The sequence below is a fragment of the Octopus sinensis genome, linkage group LG5, assembly GCF_006345805.1.
Source record: "Octopus sinensis linkage group LG5, ASM634580v1, whole genome shotgun sequence".
NCBI lineage: Eukaryota > Metazoa > Mollusca > Cephalopoda > Octopoda > Octopodidae > Octopus > Octopus sinensis.
In genome coordinates this window covers 63,663,853-63,683,852 of record NC_043001.1, presented here as the reverse complement: position 1 = coordinate 63,683,852, position 20,000 = coordinate 63,663,853, and the positions used below count along the sequence as shown (strand labels likewise).

The following is a 20,000-nucleotide window of genomic DNA, read 5'->3' as shown; positions in this document are numbered from 1 at the left end:
CACCACCATCAGTTGTCAAGCGATGTTGGGGGGACAAACACAAACACATAAATACACACACACATATATATATATATATACATATATACGATGGACTTTTTTCAGTTTCCGTCTACCAAATCCACTCACAAGGCTTTGGTCGGCCCGTGGCTATAGAAGACACTTGCCCAAGGTGCCACGTAGTGGGAATGAACTCGGAACTATGTGGTTGGTAAGCAAGCTACTTACCACACAGCCACTCCTGCGCATTATAGAAAATAATATAATCACCAATAACGAGTCAATCATATAACAGTAATCAAACTTGTATAATATTTGGGGAGTGATAAATACATTTTATCTTTATTTTTCATGTTATTTTGGCATTTTTATTTACATCCTCTTACACTCATAAGTAACTTTCATCATGTACATTTTCTCACAATACCTCCATCACTATTAAGCGCTCGGGTCGACTTGAGCATTCACCCAGTTTAACACAACCACGGGGCACTGTGTGTCCCTTCAGCGTTCAAAACTGAGTTTTCGACTTGAGGATATCTTCCTTCCTTCCTTCCTTCCTTCCTTCCTTCCTTCCTTCCTTCCTTCCTTCCTACCTTCCTTCCTTCCTCATCAGTATCATGAAAGCCCTACAAAAGTTCATAGGCACACCTTACCCTTCCGACTAGAAAACTCTGTGTGTGTGTGTATGTGCGTGCGCGCGCGCGCGCGTATGTGTATGTATGTATATGTGCAGCTTCGTACGTTTTGTTTTATGTCTGTATTCTCATGCATATAGTTGCATATCTAGACATGCTCATATATACTTAAATGTTAAACTTCTGAAAAGTTTTACAGATTTTTACAGTTCCAGTGATGGATTGGATCTGTAGTCTTCAAATCAGCCTTCTCCTTTCTGGTTTTGAGAAGCCTAATTTCTCAAGATTGGTATTTCGGTAGTGTGTTACACATCCAAGTGCACCTATAATTACAGGTATGTATCTATGTACATACGTATGAAAACGCACACCCACAAACACTTACCCACGTACACAAACATACATAGTTATATAGATGGTCAGTTTGCTAAACACCCGATAAGCTTTCCAACCCCCACCCTCAACTCCTCACGCTAATTGCTGTATGCCATTATTGAATCATTCAGTTCCATTAACTTTTACCAAACAACACAAAATATAACAGCTGACCAAATATCAAAATGAAATACATACATACATACATACATACATATATACATACACACACACACACACACACACACACATATATATATGAGAAGAAACAGACTTCCTCATCCACATTCAAACACGCTTTCTATTCTGTCGCTGGGTCGATAGGAGTAAATTATGCATAATTATGTATATTATATATATATATATATATATATATATATATATATATATATATATATATATATATATATATATATATATATATATATATATATATATATATATATTGGCCTGTCCGCTTAGCCAGTGGGGTGGCGTCATTTGAAAGCTAAAACAATGCGAAGCGCATTGTGACCAGCGATGTGTAGCAACATCTGATAGCCTGGTCGGTCACGGTGACGGTGATATATATATATATATATATATATATATATATATATATATATATATCATCACAATCAAGGAACGGCCATAATAGGCCATTCACCCACTAGAAATAACAGCCAAACGCTTCAACCGCAAAATAACATCAATTCCGTAAACCAGGAGAAAATTAAAAAACATTTACCCTGTAATTTCTTATACGATGCACCGTTTCATCTACTGTTTAATGGTAAACTAACCTGATTAAATTAAATCAAGCCAATCTACTATAGGCCCTTAGATTCATCAGTAAGAAATAGCCAAGTCGGAACAGATATTTTTCACGAGGCATTCCCGTCCCTGCCTCGGCAATATCTGACCTAAAATTTTCAAATCATCGCACTCGCGCCAAATTTATCGGCAGCAAATAAATATAAGCCGCCGATTCCATTACGGAATTAACCAGAAAATTCATAATTAATCAATATAGGGTGGCAAAAAAAATTTTGTAGAATTTTTTTGCCACCAGCGGCCTAGTGGGAAAAAATTAAATAGTCATATACCATTTTTAAGTTCAACATCACAATCAAGGAACGGCCCTAATAGGCCATTCACCCACTAGAAATAACAGCCAAACGCTTCAACCGCAAAATAACATCAATTCCGTAAACCAGGAGAAAATTAAAAAACATTTACCCTGTAATTTCTTATACGATGCACCGTTTCATCTACTGTTTAATGGTAAACTAACCTGATTAAATTAAATCAATATATATATATATAATATATATATATATATATATATATATATATATATATATATAATATATATATATATATATATATACATATATATGTGTGTGTGAGTGTGTGTGTGTGTATGTGTGTATAAGGTAATGTTGTGATGTAGAGCACACCTTTATATAACTCGGTAACTTTTTACTTTCTTTTTAATCGAAGTATTTGGTGAAAGGGGTAGTTAAATGGTATTTCTCATACTTTAGATGGTATTCTTGGTAGCAGTTTTGCTGAATATGGTTACAACAGGTTTCCTATGGACTGGAAGTTGGTATTATCATTAGCGGGGTCATTAACTCACGTCGGAGCAGTCGCGGCGGCAGCAAATAAGTTAATGAACATAGATACTTAAAAAGTAAAGCTCCAAACTATATCAAAGGCACGAGGAATGTGCGATTTATTAAGCTTTAGAGTTCAGTATTTTTCTGTTGCTTAAAGTACGTTTAAACAAATTAACCAGAATACTAGACTCAGATTTGTTACTATTTAAACAGTATTAGAGTAAGAAGAATAACAGAACAACCACGAAACTGGTTAAAAAGAAAAAAAAAACGAAGGCAGGAGAACTTATTTTAAAACAAATCCTGGAAAGTTGAATCAGGTCAGTTATACTCGGGTGGACCATGATCAAAGGTGTTCTGGCCATGCGCCTTTTCCGTCGTTGTGTATTAAGAGGTATAACGAGTAGACGATAAAATTGGATTAGAGGGAATTTGGGCGGCTATTTTGTAGCAGACAGAACGACCATGTAGATGCTTCCCGTTAATTGAAATGATAATTTTGTATATTTAATAATTATAACTCACTGGGAAGGACTTTTCTTCAGAGAAGAGAACACACACACACACACGCGCGCGCGCGCGCACGCACACAACACACACATACACACACACATACGCACACACACAACACACACAAACACACAACTATATATGTAACTTTCTATATGTGCATCTGAGTATACATAACACACTTTCCGAATTTCGTAATTTCAAAATCTCTTGATTTCACGTAGGCATACCAAATTTATTCCACCTTAACTATTTTCTTCTGTGTAAGCGACATCCTTACAGTATGTAACACAGGCCGCAATAGAACCGTCTAGTATTGAAGTAGAAATTCTGAAAAGTCGGTCATGAAACATTAAACTATATAGTACCTCACTAAAGGTTACGTCTGAGATGTTCTGGCACGATATGAATTCTCATTGATTTTGTAATCAGTTCTGTTAGAGAAAGAAACTATAATTGAAAAAGCATTCTTTATCCAGCATTAATTTTTCTCACAAAATACCAACAGATCACAAGGTGATAGTATTCTGAATATTACCCTCTCAGAAACAGCTCCACTCCCGAATGCTAAACTTCTTTGCTTTTGGGGTGTACCTCGAGCCCTACAGTAGGCTAGTGAAGTTGGGACTTATCTGGGCTTTTCAGTCTGATAGAGCAAGATTTCCACCGAACGGGCCAACGATTCGTCAGAGGTTTAACCCTAAGGTGCCACTGGTGGTCATTTTCAGTTGACTTGTGAAACAAAGTAAAATGAAATATTTTGCTCAAGAACGCAACAAGTCACCTGATTTGATAATCGAATCTACAACATCATGAAAGAGAAATTTCTCGAATCAATATCTGGATTAACTAAAATCGATTTGCAAACAAACAAAAGGGAACTAACTGAGAGAGGAAGTGGGGAGAAATTCAGATGACACCAGAAATCTTCGGTAGGACACGATTTGTTAAAACGTGCGTGTGTGTGTGTGTGTGTGTGTGTGTGTGTGTGTGTGTGTGTGTGAATATGTGTATATATGTATGTACTATCTGTGTGTATGAGAGAGTGCTGAAAAATACAGGTTAAGGCCTGGTCGAAGGCCCGACCTTCCGAGTTCTTTTACAGTCGCTTAGAAAGACTAAAGGACTGCTGCAATAAGTGTGTGAATCTGAGTGGGGAATATGTTAAATAAAATCACAATTAACTGATCCTCTAGTATTTTCTTTTACCCCAAACCAGGAACTTTTCAGCACCCCCTCGTATGTGTGTGTTTGCGTGAGTTTGTGTGCTGATATGTGACTGTCAGTACCTATATCTGTGTGTATATGTCTGTATGTGTGTGTGTGTATGTGTGTGTGTATGTACTTGTGTGTGCGTGCGTGTGTATGCGCGCGTGTATGTGAGCGAGTGAGAGAAAGAGAGAGAAGGAAAGAGAGTAAGAGAGAGAAAAAGAGAGAGAGAGAAAGAAAATGGGTGAGTGAGCGTATTTACTAAATGTGTCAGTCAGAATGACGTTAGTTTTTCGCGGCAAATATTAAACGGAAGCCACCAGCATCTGATTGAGACTAGAAACGGAAAGCTTTTTTCATTGAGCCACGTGTTTTCAGTATACTGCTGTGCTGGTTGTGTGACTGTGCGGGTGGCGGTGGGGAAGAACTTTTACGCTATTTCCACGTTTTACTTGTACATCTAAACGTAACTAACGTAATACGAGACGCCTGTCGAGGCATTCACCGCAACCTTAACGTGCACTGGCTAACGTTGTTGCTGATGGTGGTGGTGATGGTGGTGATGTTTTGGTTTACATGTAAACAGTCGGCTGTTTAACTGCACGCATGACTGTATAGATGTGAGGATAATGTGGGATGGTGCAGATTTCCTAGGTTCTCTGTTATATGTCAAGATGGCCAATGTTACACAAAGCAGTTATAGAGGCATTCACGGCACCTTCAACGTGTACCGAATAACATTGTTGTTGTTGTTTAACACTAACATCAGGCCCGTTACAACAGACCTATGATCAATGATATTCTATTTGTGACAATCCTGTTCTCTTCCTCTGTGCTGGTAACCCAGGATCCCATTATCTAACGTCTTTTCAAAGCTAGTTGAATGTGACTGAAAGGAATTTTAACTGCAATTTCTAGTAGGCAAAGAGACCACGTAGAGGATCTTTTGTTTGCTTGTGATTTCAAGAATGCAGGAACTAGGATATACAGGTACTTGGCAGCAGCAGCAACAGTCGTGGAGTGAGTTGATAGCATCGGTAGCAACGTTATAAACAATAGCAGAGGAGTTTACGTCGCTACAATGTTGCTGCTAACGTTGTTACCAATTGCGGGGTGGGAATGAGGTGGGGGTGGAGGACGTTGCGGTATCGGGAGATGTGTATTTCTAGATTTACGGAATTTAAAGTAGAAACATTACCTGCCAACATTACTACTGTCTGATGGTGGTGGGGCGGCAGCAGTAGCGGCGCTGGCGACGGAGGTGATGGCGGTGGTTTTGATAGTGGTGGTGGTGGTAATGGTGGTAGTGGTGATTGTGATGGTGGAGGTAGTTGTGGTTGTGGCTGAGGAGATTGTGGTGATGGTGGTAGTAGTAGTGATGGTGGAGGTGGTGGTGGTGATGGTGGTAGTAGTGATGGTGGTGGTAGTGATGGTTGTAGTGAGGGCTGTAGTGGTAGCGTTGGTGGTGTAGCTCTGCTGAAGATAGCAACTTCACTAACAGCAGCAGTAGTAGAGATAATCAGAGTAATAAAACAGTTTGTTAGTGCAATTTCAGTGTAGTAATAACAGGAGCAGTGCGTGCAGACAGGAACAATCCCGTTTCCATCAGTTAGAGGGATCACTATTTGTGTCCTTATAAGAAGAGAGATGAATGAGAAGAAAGGAGAATAGTCCTTGAATTCAAAACTAACTTTATTGGTGTTGTACACATTTGTAAAACCTGAAGTTTGGTAAAATATACAAATACACCAGACAAAACTCAGTGAAGACAAAAACAACAAATACGAGATTGATAGAACATTTACTACTAACACTGACAATATTCGCCATAATTAATTTATTCTTTATCGTGAAAGAAGGTAGAACTGTAGGTTAGTTTAAATACTATCTTGCAACATTTAATCCTGTTTTCTTCGTTCTAATTCCACATATCACCTTCCATCTTTCCGCTGTCTACAAAATAAATATTCTAAGGAAATAAAACATTACAGAGAAAGCAGAGATAATTTTCTTAATTTCTACTTGATTTATTACTGTCCCCACACTCAGAGTCAAACATAATGGGGGTCTACTTCTCATTCTGGTCCGTTCAATAAAACATCATTAACATATAGGAGATTGATTAAATTGATTGGAACTAGGAATCACCATGAGAAATTTCTGAGTTTTTGAGAGTTAGTGCTAATGAAAAAGAGATGAACATCACACAATCTATAGCCCTAAAACTATCATGCCTTCCAAACTGAAACTGATCCTTTTTATTTTTGTCAAAAAGATTTCCAGTAGATTTTCAAAATCCTCTTTCACTTTACTTGATGGTTCTGCGAGTAGTACATCGCAGACGAAGCCTCCTTCGCCGCCCGCTTTGCAGTCAACTCTACACTGCAATACACTTGGTAAAACTCCAAAGCTATTTTCTTTTTCCACACTTCCAGGTCCACAACGCCAAATGCTAAAAGTATCTTCGGAGACAGCCATTAACAACGACAACCATCTTGAATGTCACTCACTCTTTAAAGGCCTCAAGTATGGTTTCTGTAAAACCAGAAGCATTGGTAACCAAGTTTCGTACACCCCTTATCTCGCCTTGAAGGAATTTGGTGGAAGTAATGTTGTCATTGCCTTCAATATCAACAAAATTTTTGACTGTGTCTGGCATGCCAGTTTCTTATCGAAACTTCCCTCCTGCCCGTAGGCTCTACTTCATTCTCATTTCTTGGATCAGTAGCTTCCTATTAGATTCCACTATTCCACTATTGTTGCATGTGTTGACGGAGATCTCTGTTTCTCATTCCATCAGCTCTAGCATGCTCCAGGGTTTGGCTTTATCCCCGTTTCCTTCCTTCTGTACACCAATGACTTCCTGTTACATACAATAAATTTCCACTCTTCTGCCGATGACACTACTCTTCATTTCCGCCTAATCTTTCCCACCCATGCACTATTCAATCATGAAAAAGACCTCAAAAGTATCTTCTGTTGACGATGTGCCAATCTTGTCTCTGACAACAGCTAAACACAAACCCTACTGATATATATATATATATATATATATATATATATATATATACGACCTGCACTCAAATATAACCATCAAAATCACTGAAATGTTGGACCTCACTGTCAAGGAAAATCACTCTCAGCAAAAACCCATTATTAACACACCTACGACTACATGTCAACGTCTGACCCTTCTCTTCGGGGACAGAAGACACTTCATCCCCAACAAAGTTCAGCTGTGGTCCACAATGAAGTATTGTGCTCACATATAGGATGATGTTGTTTAATCCATACTGATATCCAAGACCCCATCCAGAAATGGACCACGTAACTGACTGATATCAAGTTACTCACATATTCACTCTACTCTCTTACTGTCAGGTACACTGTCTTCTCTCTCTGCCTTTTCTGCCAATGTTCCTCGGAGCTGACTGAGCATAAGCCTCCCCCACTCCACTCAAACATTCCAGTCCCAATTGTTTCTCCTCTACTCAACTCCACCAGACCTTTCACTAATCACTTATCACTAATCACTTCATTTCCAAGAACGTCAGCCCTTCGTTCACAAAGGTTTAAGTGGTACATTAATGACATCGATCTCACTGATCTAGGAAAGCCTGTGGAGCCATGGGCAGAGTTGTTCCCTCCAGTTACAACAAAAATCTAGCCCTCCCCCCACAAAAAAACACTCGGATAATTGGTAGATGTCTAGTTTGGCGGGGATGTTTCGGTGAAGTTACATTGTTTCCTACTTACAAATGAATTACGTTCATTTTCATCACTGAAACTACACGATTAGTCACTCCATGAATTCCACATGTCACATCATGAACTCCACAACATGTCAAAGATCTGTCGGATAAAACTCATCCCATGGGACTTAACAACAACAAAAATAATAACACTACCAATGATATATTGCTGTTGCTTAGCTCCAGATCAGCCGTCATTGAATAGACTTATGATCAAAGACATTTCAACCGCAACTATCCTGGATATTATATTTTCTAATGTGTACTTTCTTTTCATGATGGAAAAGTATAATTTGAGGAAAATATGGTTGCACTTTCCAGCAGTTAGAGTGCCAGGTAGCAGCTCTTGCTGTACAACAACAGCAGGGTGTGTTTAAGAAAATAGTTAGTAAGCAGTCAGAGATTTATCTATCAACAGATACTCTTACAAAACACCACAAGAACATGTTTTCCAAATCTGATTCTAGAACAGAGCAACGTTACTTGACGTTGCTATAACAATAGCAACTGATGGGGTGACTGAGCAATATTTCCCAGTGAATGTGACATCTATTTTACCTCACCGCACTCACGATAATCCATACATACTTCAGGGTTTTATTTTTTTTCTTGTATTTCTTATTTTAAACATTTTTAGCTTGCTTCTGACAATATTTTTATTTTGCTATAAATATTTTGTTATACATTGTTATGCCACGCAAGTATTTCCCCCCATCCCACACACAAACGTACCTCATAAGGGATGATACACAGCTAGAGATTTAAATTTCAACAGGAATAAGATAATTTTTTAAACACATTTCTTTGTGGTTATTGTTGGTCTTTTTCTTCTTCTTCTTCTTCTTCTTCTTCTTCTTCTTCTTCTTCTTCTTCTTCTTCTTCTTCTTCTTCTTCTTCTTCTTCTTCTTCTTCTTCTTCTTCTTATTATTATTATTATTATTATTATTATTATTATTATTATTATTATATTATTATTATTATTATTATTATTGAGTGAGCGAGCAGAGCATGCCATCAAAGTGACACTGGGGTAAAATATACGAAGCCCAGTATACCCATCATGACCACCCGTCTGATAAGGGTACACCAGGCACATGCATCACAACCATATGTGCGCGACATAGTGATCTCATATCAAGATAAACAGCACATGACCTTGCAGGTGGAGCCCAGTTAGAATTTTCTTCAGATTGAGTAACCCATCCCGCTCAAAAGGTCCCTGAATAAGGGTTGTTTAAGGACGTTGAACGAAACACCCATGTTTCCAGAGGTGAATTATTCAAACCCCAAAGAATCCTTCTCAACACATGGCTATGATGCTCCCCCACTACTTCTGCTCATGATCAGAGATGCACATATCGTCAGCTCAACTGGTTATGGTCAAACAACTGACAAGCAAATCTGTGGTATTGAGCAGAATATTTGCTGTAGCCCATCTTTTATACCAAGACAAAACATGTACATGATAACACTTCCAATCATGATAACACTTCCAATGTACACGATAACACTTTCCAATTATTATTATTATTATTATTATTATTATTATTATTATTATTATTATTATTATTATTATTATTATTATTATTATTATTATTATTATATTTATTATTATTATATATTATTATTATTATTATTATTATTATTTATTATTATTATTATTATTATTATTATTATTATTATTATTATTATATATTATTATTATTATATTATTATTATTATTCGAGCTGACAGAATTGTTAGCGCACCAGACAAAATTCTTAGCAATGGCGTATGCCTATACCATCTTTTTTCTGTTGTTATTCCTTAGTGTTGGCATAACGTCCAGTGTATATAGGTCCCAACTCTGTCGTGTCTGTGAATATATTCCTTCTTAGCCAAGACTGGGCAGCTAGAGACAATATAGCTTATTGTTTCTTCTCCATCACCACATATTCTGCAGTTACTTGTATTTCTTTTCATTACGTGATTTTGGTGATTTTTGGTGGAGAGGCTTTGATCTTGTGCTGCAATTAAAAATCCTTTAGTCTCTACTTTGAACCCCGAGCTTCTCAGCCATTGTTGGGATTTTGCTTTGTCTATTTCTTTAACCCAATATTTGCCATGTAGGGGCTTTTCTTGCCATTGTTCTATCATGATCCGTTGCTGTTCCAGTTTTAGTTTGGATTTCAGTATTTTACAGCTTTTGCTGTTTCTTCTCTCTCTTCATAGTTGTTAGGTACTATGACTTCTTTTTTGTATTTGTCAGCTTCCTTAAAGACTTCAAAATATTTTTGTTTTGTTCGTGTTTTGTGGCTATTTATATTAGTTTTCCTTGTTTCTGAAGTAGATATTTCGTTAGTCCGGCGGTGGTTATTTTGTAATAGTTTTCTAGCTGTATAAGGCCTCTACCACCTTCGATACGCTGTTTATATAATCTTTCTATGTCAGATTTTGGGTGGTGCATCCTAAAGCCTCTCATTATTTTTCTTGTTTTCCTCTCTATTTTGATTAGTTCATTTAGATTCCAGTTAAGAATATTGTAGCTGTAACTTCTAACTCGGACGGCTAGAGTGTTGATACCTATTATCTTGTTTTTCGCATTGAGCTCTGTTTTCAGTATTAATCAAACTCGCATATAGTATTCCTTTCTTATCTTATCTTTCATATGTGTATGTTGTGTCGTATTTAGTTCATTGATTTCTAAGTATTTGTATGTTTAGCTTTGGTCTAATTCTCTTATTTCATTTGCTTTATCTAGTGTGATATTGTTACTCTTAACTAGTTTTCCTCTTTTCAAGGTTGTTTTGATACATTTTTCTAAGGCAAATTTCATGTTTATTTCTTTGGTGGTACTACTACTACTACTACTACTACTACTACTACTACTACTACTACTACTACTACTACTACTAAAGTGGTGAGCTGGCAGAATCGTTAGCACTCCGGGCGTGATGTTTAGCGGTATTTCATCTGTCGCTACGTTCTGAGTTCAAATTCCACCGTGGTCGACTTTGCCCTTCATCCTTTCGGGGTCGATTAAATAACTACCAGTTACGCACTGGGGTCGATATAATCGACTTAATCCGTTTGTCTGTCCTTGTTTGTCTTCTATGGGTTTAGCCTCTTGAGGGTAGTAAAGAAATAGGCATTTCATCTGTCGCTACGTTCTGAATTCAAACTGGTATTGTAACCGCCTTGAGATGACACATTTTCTCAATTTCAATGAGCAGGTCTTTATATTTTCTGAGCTTGTCAAGTTCTTTCGCCGAGATATTATGATCACAGGGGATGCTCATGTCGATCAATAAGCAAACTTTATTGTTTTGGTCTTTCACAACAATATCCAGTTTATTGGCTTTGATGGTTCGGTCTGTATGTACTGGAAAGTCCCACAGAATCGTTACATTTTCTCCTTCAGTTACAGCTTCAGGGTGGTGATTATACCTCTTGTCGGCAGTTTTGATATTGTAATGCCGACTTATTAGCCAGTGTAGATATTGGCCAACTCTGTCATGTCTTAATTTATACTCCACTGGTGCTAAGACTTTACATCCAGAGATTAGGTGGTCCACTGTTTCAATCATGTCATTGCAGAATCGGCATTTTGGGTCTGCTCCATTTTTCATCACATTGGCCTGGTAGTTCCGGGTTAATAGGCTTTGATCTTGAGCAGTCAGGATGAAACCTTCGCTCTCTGCTTTTAGCACTGAGCTCTGTAGCCACTGATGGGTTTGCTTCTGGTCAACATCAGCTTGTTTGCTACGGGCCACATATTTGCCGTGCAGAGGTTTCTCCTCCTACCTATCAGCCAATTGCTCGTGCGCTTTTTTCGTTGCCATTATTTTCACCTTCTTTGCAACAATAGTTGCCGTACTTCCCTCGGGTTGTTCAGTTTAGGTATCCTGCACGAGATCAATAGCAATTTTTTTGCTTTCCTTTATGATAGAATGAAGCTTCTTTCGTCTCTCGTGATTTTCCACGAGCTTTAGCATCCAGTCATTCGTTATTTCAAGATATTTGGCCAGTCCAATTGGGGTTGTTTTGTAAGCTAGTTCAAATTGGATCAGGCCTCGACCTCCTTAGGCTCTGGGGAGGTAAAGGCGATCTACGTCTGCCTTTGGGTGGTGCATCCTATTACAATTCAGCAGCTTGCGTATTTTCCTATCTATTTTCTTTACTTCACTCAGCAATAAGTAACAACTGGAACTGCTAAGGAATGTATAGCTAACACCTTGTTACGTGCATTTAGTTCAGATTTCAGGACTGCTCGTACACTCCTATAATATTCCTTCCTGATCTACTCTTTCATGCTTGCATGCTGAATACCAGAGCCTTCATTTATCCCTAAATATTTGTAGGTTTGTTCTTTCTCAAGCTCTCTTATGACTGTGTCAACATCTAACACGACTGAATTTGTGGTCTTCACTTTCCCTTTCTGGAAAGTGGCCTTGGCACACTTCTCAAGCCCAAACTCCATCCCGATGTCATCATTGAATGCTTTCACAGTGCGCAATAGGCCTTCAAGTTCATTATCGTCTTTACCATAGAGTTTTAAGTCATCCATATAAAATAGATGGCTTATTTTTTTATTGACAATTTTATACCCATACCCTGTTCTGTTTAATTCACTTGTAAGGGGTATTAGGGCTATGCAGAATATTAGAAGTGAAAGTGAGTCACCTTGAAAATGCCACAGTTGATGTTTATATTCTCTGAGGCAAGTACTCCATTAGAGTGGTATAATTGGAGATTCGTATTCCACAACGACATATTATGCTTCAGGAAGCTTGAAATCACAGGGGAAATTTTGAAGATGTCCAGCGATTTCAAGATCCATGAATGCGGTATACTGTCGAAGGCCTTTTTATAGTCAATCCACGCGGAGCTGAGATTTCTGCGCTTGTTGTGACAGTTCTCAAGGATCATACGATTAATTAGCAGTTGATCTTTGCATCCGTAAGAGCCTCGGCGGCACCCTTTTTGTTCAATGGGGAAAATATCGTTCTTCTCCATGAATGCATATGGTTTCTTCGCCAGGTTAGATGCTAGGATTTTAAACGTGGTGGATAAACATGTTATAGGCTGATAGTTTTTTTGGAAGTTTGGTTTCGTTATTCTTTGGGAGTAGGTAAGTAATACCACTTGCTAACCATTCAGGTGTTTTCTTTGGGTCTCTCATAATTCCATTGAGCAGTTGAACTAGCTTACCGTGTGCGCATGGGAGCGATGAGAGCCAGGAATTCGGCACCCTATCTTTACCGGGGGATTTCCAATTATGGGTCTTCGTGAGTGCTTTTCTTAGGTCTGGTATTGTGATGTCTTCCCATGTTTGTTGTTGTAAATTTTGGTAGGATCCTTCTGTTTGTATAATCCAATCTGCATTTATGTTGTACGTCTCCTCGTCACTCCAAATCCTTTTCCAAAAGTTTTGAACTTCTTCCATGGGAGGGAGGTCTTTAACGGTTACTTTCTCCTTCCCTATTTCTCTGTAGAATTTTTTGGCATTGGATGTGAACAGCTTATTTTGCTTGTAAAACTTGTTTCTCTTCTCAAATCTTCGTATTCTTTGAGATTTTGCTTGTTTCAGCGTTTCTTTTATTGATATCAGTTCTTCTCTTGGTGAGGATCCAAATTTTCTCTTCATCTTTCTTCCTGATCTGGATCTTACATCATTTCCACATACTAGTTCATTTAATATTGATATTTCCCCTCTCATAAATTCAATCTCTTTTTCAATTTTACTTCTCCAGGTTTGATTTCTTCCCAGGTTTGGTTTTCTTTGTTTTTTCGGGGGCATACAGCTGGTTTCAATTGCCCGAGCAGAAGCGTAAATAATTTCATTTAACTCAGTAAAATCAGGTTTTAATTCTTGTATTATTTCATTTGTTACATAGTTGCCAATTTGGATTTGTTTTTTATTTTGGTTTGTATTTGAGAGTTTATGAAGTGGTTCTCTATCATTCATACTTGTATGTCTTACAATTTCAAGCGTATTCAGGATTTTCTGACTCATTTTTGCCATAGACTCTCTGTGTTCTTCAGCAAATGCGAGATCTTCAGTTACTGTTGTTTTATCATTTTCCTGACTATCTAAAACAGGTTCAATAGAATTTCTTGTATCTTCAGGCCTTTGCGTGCTTTGGTCAGATGGCAGTCTTTCAATTAAGCCTCGTGGCGGGCTATTCTGTTCATCTGATTCTTCATTTCCTTTGTGTCTTATATTTATGTCATGTTCCGTTGCGTGCTTGATCGTGCTTATTTCACTGTCTGTGAGTCTGTTATTTCTAAGGATATCCCTCCTCACATTTGCCAATTTGTTCTCGTCCAAATAGGGTCTACTGTCTTGATTCCGTGTTCTCCATATACTGTAAGAGTTTGCGGTGTGTCTCTCTTGAGATGGCCTACCTAATGCATAGTAATAAGCGTATATTACTTCTTTATACTCTTCTCGGGTCCATTTGTTCCGCTTATATTTTTCTTTCTGTGGTGGTTGCGGTGGTGAACTTGGAGGGCTCGAGTTGGGGAATTTCCCGTTCAAGTGGCCATCCATGTCCGTATTCGGAGAAGAGTTTGTGCCAGTTGATGACTTTTCGATCCCAGGCTGGCTCTTCCCTGGGGGACGCGCTTCCAGATTAACCATAGGACAAGCGATTTGGTATACTGATTTAGTTTTCCTTTTAGTTTCCAAAAACATTTTGGTGCTACGATAATGTTATCATTTTTGAGCTCTGAGTGGCTCGCGGGGAGACGGCCATCATTGCCGTTACAATTATAATCGTACCATTATAGCAGCCGTAGCCGGCCTGTGGTCACTCCTTGTAGTCATGGCAACAGTGTATTATTATTATTATTTAGAGGAAGGAGAAGGCAACAGTGTATTATTATTATTATTATTATTATTATTATTATTATTATTATTATTATTATTATTGGTGTTATTGTTATTATTATTATTATTATTATTATTATTATTATTGTTGTTGTTATTATTATTATTTCTTTTTATCATAGGTTTTGTTGGAACTCCTAGAGTTTTGCATGCGTAGCGGGCTTGCTACCTGCAGCCCACGGTACCACACTATCGGTTCTTTTCAGCTATCTAATACTTTCCTGATTATTCTGATCGAAATCTAACATGAACACGGCAATAAATCGACATTTCATGGAATTGCCAATTTCGCAAGAAGAATATATTTTATTTCAAGTCTTTAAAGTCTACTATCTGATAATCGACATGGTGATAAACTAGAACCACAACAAATAAATGAATAGAAACGAACTATATTTCCTCTACTTTTTTATCCTACTATCTTCAAAACGAAAGGAAGGATATTTTGAAAGGTGCAGTCCTAGATATACTGTGCATAAAAAGTAAATACAAAAAGAACAAAACTAGAACACATTTGGTGAGAATATTTCAGGTGAGGACTAAAGAAATATTAAGCAGCAGCAGCAACAACAACAACAACAACAACAACAACGACGACGACGACGACAACAACAACAACAACAACAACAGCAACAACAACAATAACAACAACTGAAATTGTTCTAGCTGTCTGATATAATGAACGGTTGACCTGAAATAATACATTACTAACTCTATCCATTGACTTGATTGCATATACTACTGACAATTAGAGGTAATTAGTGATGAGAAGTGTGGAAGTTAAGTCGCAATATAATTATAGTTAATTATAGTAGTCTGAATATACATATGCATATGATTATGTATCAATGAGTGTGTGCATGTATTTGTGTGTGTGTTTGCGCGCGCGTGTCTGGATCTGTTTAGATATATATTCATACACATGCTCGCGCACAAACACAGATTAGATAGATAGATATGGATGTACTTGTATGTATCTATATACTCAGGTTATGTATAACGTGTGCGTTATATATATGTATATGTCTGTATGTATGTATGTGTGTGTGTGTATATGTAATCTGAGTGTAACATATAGGTGTGTGTGTGAGTACGTATGCTGAAGAGGGTCAAAACATCTCATTCAGTTGTAACGTCAATTTTCCCGCTAAAAATGAAAGCAAGATGGTGCCACCGTCTGATTGAAGTTATAAAACATAGTGGCGGCGGAGGTGATGATGGCGGCTTAGAACTAAATAGTCGGCTGACACGCTGATTGCATCTGAGTGTATGTGTGTGTGTGAGAGAGAAGGGAGAGAGAGAGAAACGGTGAATGAACGAGGAAGTGGGTGGAAGAGGAAGGAGGGGAAGCGGTGTTTCTAACGTTTCAGCTGTGGTGTTGCACGTGAACGTCGGTTAACGTAACCTGATACAGTTTCTACGCTCTCCTACCCCTCCTGTAGCACGCTTGTACTAATGACGTTGTGGATGGGAGGGAAGGGTCTGGGAGGTGGGGAGGTAGGCGGAATTCCCGACAGTTATGACGTCACATAAGGCGACGGTGGCGATGGTGATGGAGAAGATAACTATTTCTGGCGGTGAATAACGTAGGGAAGGGAGAGGAGACGGAATTTTACGGTGGTGAAGGTGACGGTATTAGTAGGCGTGGTGATATTGGAATCGACGTTGGTGTGGGAGGAGCAGCTTTGATTGACAGGATAGGGAGGAGCTAGTCAACAGCTGCGGATGGAGGCAGTCGTAGTATCGGTTATGTGCGCACGCGCGTAAATGTGTGTGTGTGTGTGACGATGTTGGTGGTGGTGGTGGTGATTGTAGTAGTGTTAGTGATAGTGATGGTAGCTGTTCCGTTGTTACCGTTGTAGTTTAACACTATATAGGTCATCCTTGATCCAGCAGACCTAACCATGACCATCACACCTTTCCTATATCAGAACTGGGATCTTTTCTATTCTGAAGCCAGGACCACAGATCTTTCTACTTAACTAAATAATCTGAAACTTCGTATGCTGATAGAGTCTAGCAAAACAAGACACAGGTTGGAACTAGTTTATTTGAGAAAAATCTATTTTATGACTTTAATCGTAGATTAAAACTGCGAATTTTAACCAATCAGATTGTTTGTTTTCATGTGTAAAACTTGACTGCATTCTATTAGTGTGACGTAGAAAGCGCTTTTGTGACGTACTAACGTTCGGAAAACTGTAAACAAACACGGCAGACGAAATACGGCTACGCATTTCGCCCGGCGTGCTAACGTTTCTGCCAGCTCTTTGCTTTTTTAATATTAAATTTCGGCGAAGTTTCGCTTGTCGTAGCACAAGTTTTCCGTCGATTTCCGTAAAAAACTTTTATTTTTTTACATAAGTAATGAGAGCGAAAGAGACTAAGAGGAAGCGATTTTATGACGAGGGAAATTTGTCTTTGAAGTTACCGTCTAGGGGAAGCATTGATGTACATGTGTGTGTGTGTGTGTGTGTTTGATGGGGTGTGGGAGACAGTATGTTGTGTAAGTGAAGTGCTTCTGTTAGTGTGTGTGTGTGTGTGTTTGATGGGGTGTGGGAGACAGTATGTTGTGCAAGTGAAGTGCTTCTGTTAGTGTGTGTGAAGAGACAGAGAGAGTAATGTGTGAAAGAGAGAGATAACTGAAATTTTTTACTCGGTGTATGTGTATATGTATGTCTGCATGTATGTGTGTGTGTGTATGTATCTATGTATGTATGGCCAATTCATCGTAATTACGATTACGATGAATCGGCTATACATACATACACACACACACATACATACACACACACACATACTTACACATACATACACACACACATACATGCAGACATACAGAATGGAAACATTTTCAATTTAATACATGTGGCTTATTAACTAGTTTTAAATATTGTTATTAGAAGGTGGCTGACTTGTTTACATTTAAGATGTTAAATACGTCACGAAATTGGTGGTCGAGACGGAGTAAATAAAATAAAGCCGAATGACGGAATATCATTGGTTAAAATTCTAATTATTAAACAACGTTAAACTTAGAAGTTACAATTCCGTTTTCATTCTGGTTTACAATTAAGTTTACTTTTGACACATTCTACCAGTATACGAAGTTTCAAATTGTTTGGTTCAGTAGGAAAAAATTTGAAAAAACTGGCCTCAAAATAGAAAAGATCCCAGAACTGTTATCTAATACTTCGGTATGTATTGATTTGAAGGTGGTTAGCTGCTATTTCTAGCAGTTTGGCTGACCGCGTAACATGGCGGAAGTTCGGAAGCGTAAGGTGAGACGGGGTGGGGAACCTCGTTAGCTGGTTTTGCGGCAGCAACGGCAGCAGCAGTAGTAGTAATAGTTAAAAGAAAACTGAGGAGGAGAAGGAAGAGGAGAGTGAGGAGGAGGGGAAGAAGGCGGAGAAGGAGAAGACGAAAAAGAAGAGGCAGTAGCTTAAACGGCATGAGCGTCAATAGGTGGTGGTGGCAACGGCAACGCTAGCATGAATGAGTTTAACAACCCCAACTGGGACAACAGTAGCAAGCAGCAGTAGCAACGCGATGACAGGAGAATTTGCCGGAAGTAGAGATAAGAAGACGGCGGAAGAATAAAACAATTTCGACGTTAACAGCGTCTTAGACGGTTTCGTTAGCAACCGTAGCAGTAACAACCACCACCTCCATCATCATCACATACTACTACTACTACTACTACTACTACTACTACTACTACTACTGCTGCTGCTGCTGCTGCTACTACTACTACTGCTGCTACTACTACTACTACTACTACTACTACTACTACTATTACTACTACTACTGCTTCTGCTGCTGCTGCTGCTGCTACTGCAACTACTACTACTACTACTACTACTACTACTACTACTGCTGCTGCTGCTGCTGCTGCTACTACTACTACTACTACTACTACTGCTGCTGCTGCTGCTACTACTACTACTACTACTACTACTACCACTACTACTACTACTACTACTACTACTACTACTAGTTTATTGCAACTACTACCAAGACAGTCATTAACAACAATATCACCATCACCCATGCCAATACTACATCAACCCTGCATCCCGCTGCTCCACCACCACCACCAACAACAACACCATCAGTATGGATACCATCAGCGCCATCGACACCGTCATCACCACCACTACCAACATACCGACACTAACGACACCGTCAACACCGTCACAACCACCTCTATCAACACTACCATGACCGTCACTATCAGCTACTAACAGCAAGTGGTGGTAACGTCATCAAAGTCACTGCATCATCATCAGCAGCAGCAGCAACAGCATCATTATCATCATCATGATTCCCCTGCACCACTTCTTTCTCCTATTCCTTCACCTCTTTACCACCACCACCACCACCACCAAAGATGTTGGCAACAGTTTACTGAAAATAACGTTATAATACCACCCCACGCCACGTTATAATGCCGCCCCCAAAACGTGAGCAGTTCCTATTTATAGGCACATGGCAGGTGAAACACTGCTTGATGATGATATATCTAAAGAACGCCACCGCAAATGTTATCTGTGCAAGTCTGCTGTTGCCATAGAAACGCCATCATTCTAAGGAAGTAGACATCAAAGGAATCTGGTGCTACTCTGGTTCGCAGCAACAGTGACTAGACTTTACCATTTACATCAACCACAGCTCAATCTGCAAGAAATAACAGCGAAATAATCTCAAACCCTATCTTACCGTCTTAAAATAAGGACACATTGAACAATGTATTTATAAATATACAAAGATGGGTCTTTGAATGTAAGTCTGCTTGATTTTGGATGACGGAAACTTCGTCAGGAGTTAGACACTGTCAGAGTCAATGATGAGTGAAATCTATCCAATGATGGGTGAAATCTATCCAAGTTGTGTGTGTGTGTATGCGCGCGTGAGTATGTGTGTGTGTGTGTGTGTGTGTCTGTACGGTCACATACACACGTTAATGACAAACTTAAAAGATGAAGCCTCAACACGCTATTAGTAAATAATTTCTTCCAATAGAAATCAGCACCCCAGTACCATG

The 20,000-nt window shown here is 38.7% G+C and overlaps 1 protein-coding gene across 4 annotated transcripts in view; it reads right to left on the bottom strand.

Moving 5' to 3' along the window:
- Positions 1-20,000, bottom strand: part of LOC118763326 (Ig-like V-type domain-containing protein FAM187A) — a 204,447-nt gene that overhangs the window by 3,528 nt on the left and 180,919 nt on the right. Inside the window, exon 15 of one of the 4 annotated variants that reach the window (XM_036502708.1) lies at positions 6,182-6,282. The exons of the other annotated variants lie outside the window; for them this stretch is intronic. Within the exon in view, the coding sequence (XP_036358601.1) occupies positions 6,218-6,282 (65 nt within the window). The 3' untranslated portion in view covers positions 6,182-6,217. Of the gene's footprint in view, positions 1-6,181; positions 6,283-20,000 lie in introns of those variants that run through there. 4 annotated transcript variants of the gene reach the window in all.